Source organism: Zootoca vivipara, chromosome 7 (genome assembly GCF_963506605.1).
Source record: "Zootoca vivipara chromosome 7, rZooViv1.1, whole genome shotgun sequence".
NCBI lineage: Eukaryota > Metazoa > Chordata > Lepidosauria > Squamata > Lacertidae > Zootoca > Zootoca vivipara.
Window position 1 is genome coordinate 86,815,732 of NC_083282.1, and position 8,123 is coordinate 86,823,854.

At 42.8% G+C, this 8,123-nt stretch overlaps 1 protein-coding gene across 3 annotated transcripts; it reads right to left on the reverse strand.

The window, feature by feature from the left end:
• Nucleotides 1-289: 289 nt before the first annotated feature.
• On the reverse strand, nt 290-6,940 carry RPS21 (ribosomal protein S21). 3 transcript variants are annotated; one of them, XM_035123936.2, is made up of 6 exons: nt 6,816-6,940; nt 4,556-4,652; nt 3,351-3,414; nt 2,241-2,312; nt 490-545; nt 290-356 (listed from the first exon to the last, which is right to left on the reverse strand). In XM_035123936.2, the coding sequence occupies exons 2-6, from the start codon at nt 4,603-4,605 to the stop codon at nt 347-349; spliced, it is 252 nt and encodes an 83-aa protein (XP_034979827.1). In that variant the 5' UTR covers nt 4,606-4,652; nt 6,816-6,940; the 3' UTR covers nt 290-346. The 3 variants fall into 3 exon arrangements, with proteins under 3 accessions (XP_034979827.1, XP_034979826.1, XP_060133322.1); XM_035123935.2 differs by having other exon boundaries at nt 6,821-6,907; XM_060277339.1 differs by lacking the exon at nt 6,816-6,940 and having other exon boundaries at nt 4,432-4,568.
• Between the last annotated feature and the right edge of the window lie 1,183 nt (nt 6,941-8,123).

The window sequence follows — 8,123 nt, forward strand, 5'->3', positions numbered from 1 at the left end:
GTTTTAGAGTTCTAAGTAGAGATACAAACGTCATCTCGCATCTCTCGGCAATAATGATGTAAAGTTTAAGAATCTGGGACAATAGTTTGGTGACTAAGAATCTGTGGTCTATTTTAGCTGTAAGTATTACTGTTGCAATCTATCATAAACAGAAGCCTATTTTTTAATATAAAAATAATCCATTTAAATTGCCCTATGTAATCCATATCAACAATGCTGCAATCTTCAGAATTAGCCTCTTTTAACAGTTCCGCCTGTTATGAGCTGAAATGACACACTGAACTTTAAATGCTTTCCAACAGTTTTATTTTATAACAAATTTCACATCATGCTTCTTCGTCATGCTTTAGAAATTCCTAGAAAAGGAAAAGAAACAGTTACAAACGTACATATTAAGTGACAGATTAAGCTTAACAAAGCAGCACAAGAATCTGGCAAACTGAGAATGCATTAGTACCCGAGAAAGATATGAGACTCAACAAAACTTACTTGGATATTATACCATCGTTCTTTGCAAGGCGCAGAATTGAGTCATCAGATTCCCCCTGAAACACAGAAAATAAGTTTAACTGAGTGGCAAAGGCCTGTTCAAAGTGCTCTACATACAGCGGTTTAAGTTAACAAGGAGATGCTCTACTGCAACGATTCCTACAAACAGTTACCTGCGAGTATGCACAACTTAATGCACAACTTAATACTATGAATAAACTGGACACAATGTGGTTAGGCTATTTTCACAAAACTAGCCTGGTTAACAATTTTTTAATGGGTGCAATTTTTAATGTTCACAAGAACATGAGAATAACCAGTAGGATTAGGCCAATGGCCCATCTAGTCCAGTATCCCATTCTCACTGTGGCCAACCAAATGTGGTTTGATCAATAAATGCTATCCTAAGATATAGTTACAGGTAGGTTAGCCGTGTTGGTCTGCTGTAGTCGAAACAAAATAAAAAAATTCCTTCCAGTAGCACCTTAGAGACCAACTATGTTTTTGGTATGAGCTTTCGTGTGCATGCACACTTCTTCAGATACAAAGTTTATCCTAACTATCAGTTCTCAATACTGCTTACCTCCCTGTGACAGAATTACATTACCAAGTAGTAGTGTAGCCCACTGTCTTGAGAGGATTTCAAATTAAGGTCCACTATTCATTCCAGAATGACGGTGCGTATTATAGAAAGAATGAGTGCTTCTTTCAGGAGCAACTACTCATGGTAGCCTATTCATTTACTGATAGAGGGAGCTTACAAAGAATTATTGCACACACAGAGAACAGAGAACTCTTGAATGCCGCTGTGAGTTAATTCATCAACCATACTTTGAGACAACTGAAGAACTTCAGAACAGTCCATGAAGATGGTACTCAGTAATCCCTGCAGTGGTATCCAGCTCTGTTCATATTTGCTTACGGTATGTTAATCTAGTACAAGTTCATGTAAGAATTTGATATAGGTAAAGGTAAAGGGACCCTGACCATTAGGTCCAGTCGTGACCGACTCTGGGGTTGGGGCATTCATCTCGCGTTATTGGCCGAGGGAGCCGGCATATAGCTTCTGGGTCATGTGGCCAGCATGATGAAACTGCTTCTGGTGAACCAGAGCAGCGCACGGAAACGCTGTTTACCTATTTATCTACTTGCACTTTGACGTGCTTTCGAACTGCTAGGTTGGCAGGAGCTGGGACCGAGCAACGGGAGCTCACCCCATTGCAGGGATTTGAACCGTCCTAGGCTCTGTGGTTTAACCCACAGCGCCACCTGTGTCCCTAAGAATTTGATACCGCTTGCAAATCTGTTTTCCATACACGCCTCATACAAGGCTCGTGAGTTAAACATGAAAGACTAAAAGCCCAATCATAAATATATTTATTGATTTCCGTGTGTGTTACGGTACTTCTAAGTAAATGTGCCTAGCATTGTAGCCCAGCAACGGAAAGTCCTGGGGAAAGGATGCTTAAATGTTACTAGTGTAAAGAGCCCCTTTATATTACTCTCAAAACCCAGAGGATGACAATTTCCTTATTTAAAACAGAATTAACTCCAAGACCCAGCCTCTTAAGCTTAAATGAGCTGCTACTCAAAAGGTAAAATATGTCAAGTTAAATTGCAAACTGGAGTTTATATAAATGCAGAGACCCAACATGTAGTGAGACCAACCCCCACAACAGCCAAACACTGCGGAAAGACAACAGAAATCATACTACTGGGGAGGAGAAGCCACTTTTTAAGTACATACTTACCATTCTGCGAATTGCTCCACAAATTGCGTAAGTTTTGAATTGGCCATTGACTCTGCCTGTGACTTTATCAACCTGAAATGGGAATCAAGACTGCGTTTCAACATGTTAACTTGTGCAGTTATACTGGAAAACACAATGTGTAGAAGATATCAATTATAGACAGTGAACCCCTTACAAATCTAACCAGGGAGTTTACAGAAAGCAAATTAATAGGTGAAATGCCTGTACGAAAAATGTGTTTGCCCAGATTTACTGGATTATTGAAATCTGGGACAAATGTCAGCCATGCCCCATGTCCACAAAAGGATTAATTTTTCATTTCTATTAATCCACAATACATCCAAAAATTAATAGGAACTTGTTTAAAACACAAAGGGAAGCAACAGAACAGATGATACTAACCTTTATGAATAAAAACAAAAAAGTCACGCAGCAACCAGTATGGGACCAACAGCACCCAGGGTCCAAAGCAAAAGCATGGCAGGGAAGGAATGTGACCCACCCATTGCTTTTATTGCCTTATCTTTTTATAAACTGCTTTGAGGTTTGTGTGTGTGTGTGTGTGTCCAACCCTGCCCCCCATGTGCTTCCTTCGGACCATGAATGCTGTTCTCTCAATACTACAGGAATCAGCCCCTGTAATTTATTTTCACGTGCAGCAGGAAGTCTAGCAAAGGAAGTAATTCTGCAGTCTCACACCCTCTGGACCCAGGAGCCTGAGAGAAGCAACTGTGATTATTGCTACGCTGCTGTAACTTTTAATACTCAGGGCCAGATTCTGAAAGGCAGAAAGGAGTGAAAGAAAACTGCACATTATTCAGGGACACCATGTTGTAACCAACACTGGTTCTCTTTGTGACTGCAGTCAACTCCATGCGACCTTGTGTTAGACCAATGCTTAGCCAACTTTTTATACTTAGGCTTCTTCCTACTGTAGCCATAATAAGCTCATAGGCCTCTGGAGCTAGGAATGCATTCTTTACATAAAGTCACCAACCCAGGCAAGTGGCAGGTTACAAGCCTCATTAAAATGAATTTCAGTACCAAAAAGAAAACACATCCATTAACGTCTTTCAACTTGTATATTCTAATTAATTATATTTTACTCACCTCACAAACATTCATCTGGATGGAGGCATGGTCTTTAGCACCAATTATCCGGTTGCTAGCAGAGCTGAAGGGAAGAAAGGAAGCCCCATGAAAATATATAAAAGTTCACGGCTAGAAAATCTTGCACTGAAGACAACCACCATTGTCTTACAGCAGCTGCACCCACTCTTGGCATGCCTGGGACACACCCTGCACTCTTGAAATACAGAACATGGAACTCAAGCCCTGGCTGGGCATAGCTTTCTGGAATCCTCAACTTGGCCTTTCTGTATCTTAAATCCTGCTTGTAACCACCTTACCTTTACTACAGTTGAGCTGACAGGTGCATGCACCTATCTATGCACCCATCTTTTTTTCTGCTGTAGCAGCCAAATAGCTCAATCTTATTATTCTTGTTTATTAAATTTGTATACCACCCTTCATCTGTAGATCGCAGGGTGGTTCAAAACGTAAAAATACAATATAAAAGAACCAAGAACCACCCCCATTTGACATCATGTTTAAAAGGTTATCAGATGTTAATCAGCCAAAGGCTTGGTTGAAGAGGAACGTTTTTTCCTGGCACCTAAACCCCCACACCCTCCCCCCCCAAAAACCCACAACTCCATGCTAACATAGCAACTGACAAATCAGTAAATCATAGTTTTGTATTCTAAGAATGAACCCCATCGAGCCTTGGGCTCTCACAATCAGCACGGGCACAAGTTTGGAAGCTTTTGTTTTTGTTTAAGATTACTGCAGCTTGCTATGTCACCCAAACCTGGACATACTGTGGTCAATCTTAACTATGGACAGTTGAAACAACTGTCCAACTTCAAGTTATAGTTTATCAAGCTAGCTTGCTTCAAGTATCTGTACTTAATATTAACCAGCTTGTCTCAGGTTGGATGACACACTGAACTTCGGAAGCTCCTGTGCTCTTCCTCCAGTCATGCCAGGAAGTCAGGTTGGGAGCACTTGAGCACAAGGAGTGTTATTGTATGGCTAAAGCCATGGTTTAACCCCATGCCTGAATGTGCCATGACTTTCTTCAAGTTGCCCAAGGCAGGCTGGTAATTTCCATGGAGAAATTAATACGCACCATTTACGAGGAACGTAGAGATCCACAAATTCCCCATGGTTTAACCCCATGCCTGAATGTGCCATGACTTTCTTCAAGTTGCCCAAGGCAGGCTGGTAATTTCCATGGAGAAATTAATACGCACCATTTACGAGGAACGTAGAGATCCACAAATTCCCCAGCGTCGTTCTGCATTGTGTTTTTCTAGGGTTTTGCCACAAGTGACGTGCAACAGGAAATTTCTAACAAGATATGTTAAAAGATCAGATGCTGAAGTGACTGAAAATTACAGAAATAGCCTCACCCCACCAGCAGTCTCTGCAACCTATCAGAGTCCTTATCTTCCAGCATCTTCCCATCACAGTTATGCACCTATTTAAAACTACATTGTGTGCATGAATTTAATGAAGCAGGAATATTTCTTTTGAAGTGTTTATTTTTATTTAAACTCTCAGTTGTAAGCAGGAGCACTTCCCTAGAATATTAAATTATAACATTTTTTATTTTCAGGTAGGTAGCCGTGTTGGTCTGACGCAGTCAAAATAAATAAAAAAATTTAAAACATTGTCCAGTAGCACCTTAAGAGACCAACTAAGTTTGTTCTGGATATAAGCTTTTGTGTGCATGCACACTTCTTCAGATACAGCACTGGACAATATTTTTTATGCTCAAGTTAACTGTTGTTGTATGATATTCCTAATGCTATAATGATCAATGGGCGTTTTCCATTTTTTGCAGCAGCAAGTCTCTTCAATGCAAAGTAGGGTCTGTTTGCTTGAAAACAATGCAAAATTAATGTATCAGGGAGGTGGTACTCAACTAAGTCAGAGTAGGCTGCCTTCCAATTTTCAGAGATGAGATTATCTTAACAGCGACTTACTATCTTTACAGCCAGAGTTAGGTCTACTCTTAGTAAAACTCAGAAGAGACATTCATAACATGTAAATTAATAATCCATGAATAAGAAAGGTCACATTCAGAATTACACACTCACTCTGCACTGTATGGCAGCCTAGACTCATCTAAATACATTCTCTCCCCTAAATCCCACTGTCATCTCACCTCTACTGAACTTGAGGAGGGGTGGAGAGAGGAGCCAATTCCATCTCCCACTTAAGTGGAAGATATCGTTCAATGATTAACAGATGGAAAACAAACACATTCGCGCATTTACTGCACTTCCAATAAACAGAAAGTAAGTAAATGAACAGCCCCTCCTCAAAGCAACATTTTCTACCTGCCAGATATTAAGAGCACCGGAAATTGCCTTGTACGGACTTCAAAACAAGGGTGTTTGCAAACTGAACAGAACAGGTTTTACGCTTTTAAAAATGCTCCATTTCAGGCTGCAATTCTCAATTCACTCTTAACTTTCTGGATAGGGAGCTGCCTTATGCAGCACCAGACCTTTAGTCTATGTAGCTCAGCTCTACCTACACTGGTTGGCAGCAGGATTTCAGACAGGGTTCTTTCCCAGCTCTATTCAGATATGCTGGGGATAGAATCTGGGATATCTGCATGCAAAGCAGATGCTCTGCTACCTGGATTCATTTCCTGCAACACAGGTAAGAGGCACAAAAAAGCCCCACTCTAATTTCTCTTTTCTCAAAATTCCTTGGGTATGTCTACAGAGCAAATTCGCTATGAAATTCTGCTTTTAGGAAAAAGCTAGTAACACCTCTGCTCATCTACATGCCTATTTGTTTAGAGAAATTCTGAAATTGCTAGTCTGCAGCTGAAATCGAGTATATATATATTTAAAATCTGTTTGCATTTATTGCACCTGCCATACAGTGGGTGTGTGCAGACACAGGTGTGCATGTGTGCATTATGCATTAAACACCCCTCTTGAATCATGACAATAATCAAATCCCAGGGTGGTTTACAATATAAAAACACAAAGGTGCATAACGCAGTAACAAACACCCCCCCCCCGGTTTAAAAGGCCATAGATGCAGAGTCGGGCCACAGATCGGTGTCATATGCTCACACCGTCTTGCAAGCCGGCCGCTGAATTCTGCACTAGCTGAATTGCCACGGACAACCTATTGCTGCCCGGAAATCAAGGTGGGTTAAGTGAAAGCCCGAGGTTAGCAATTCGGGGGCACAAAAAAAAAATATGAACTGGATCGCCTGCTGGCAGCAGATTTCGAGGGTTTCCCGCGGGGATCCCTGTAAGCCCCAGAGTGGCTCTGAGGAGAAGTCAAGGAGGTCTCCTTCATGTCCCCTGGACCCCCCACCTCGGGGGCAGAGGATGCAGGCGACCCCCGGGAAGCGGGAAAGCTGGGAGCGGGCGGAGGAATCGGCTCAACCGACTACGCCCCCCCCCCGCTTTCAACCGGCCACCTCAGCGAGGGATAAATCACGGCCGGCCCGCCCGCCCGGGAACATGGAGCAGGCCTCACCTTACCTCCTCACACGCCGCGAGCCCAGGCCGGAAAGAGAGATCTACGTCACTCAGAGGCGACTACAAAGCCTGCAGCGTCGCCAGCGCGCAGGCGCAAAGGACCACGAGGCGTGCGCGGCAACGTCACGCGCACACAGGTTTCTAAGGAGGGCTGTGCGGTGAAGAACGTCAGCTTTCGAGTGGGCGGGCCAGAAGAGGCCGTTATAAAATGGGCGTGGTTACACAGGGCGAGTCTTTGCGGGGGGGGGGGAGTTTCGGGGCTGTGCGCAAAAAGGCGGGAATTTGGAGAGGCTCCTGGCTGAGGAGAATGAAGGGAGCAAATGATATTATTGTATTTCGAAACATTTAATGCGCCTTTTGACTGAGAAGAAAACCCCAAGCGGTTTACAGGAAGATGATAAAATCAAGAAAGATTCAGAACCGTGCTTTAAAAACCTACACAAGTTAAAATACTGAAAACAGACTAAAATAACTTCCTAAGTACCTGGGTAGGCTTGTCTGAACAAAAATGTTTTGAGCAGGCCAGGCAAAATGCTTCTGCTTGATCTCAATAGCCAGGGAAAAGATACAAGCAAGAAATTACAGTTCACTTGTATTTCCCACATTATTACCTCATATATCACGGCAAGGAAAATAATGGAACTTTAAAGTGCATTTGGAGCACACGTTTGCTCTCATCAAGTTTATTTAAATGTTGCTGGCAAGGGCATGAGGGGTAAATCGCAGTGCGCAGAGGGCAGAGGAGGTGGGTTTAAGGCGCACAAGGACCCTTTCTGCCGCAAGTCTAGTGGGTGTCACAAGGACATTGTGAATTGAGCGGAATGGAAGGTGAGGTGAAGGATACCCCCCTGCCCGAATTTTGGCCTTGCAGAGGGCGCCACTGAAATTTGAAAGACTAAAATCTGCTCCTGGCGAGGGAAGGAAAATACCCGCTGAAAATTATTATTCTGCTCAGGTGATGGTGGTACACTCGGGGCCTTTTTTGTTAGCTCAACTCTGTTCCGGCACTTCTCAGGTGGGTGTGATTGCCATTATAACAGAAAAAGGGAGGCGTTCATGGTGAATTCTGGCACCTCTTTTTCTCGAATAGCAGCACTGGATACACTCATGTTTGCAGTTGCCTGTTTGCTATCAGATATAGTAGAGCAGAGAGTTGTAGTAGGGTGCCATATGTCCGGGTTTATGTCTGGTAATCGGTCTGCAAAATGGCATTTGCAAGTGATTTTTTTGGCTAATCTGTAAAATGTCTGTGGAAACCCGGATGTATGACAAGTACGTAAATGCCTTAAAAATTCCAAAGCCCCAA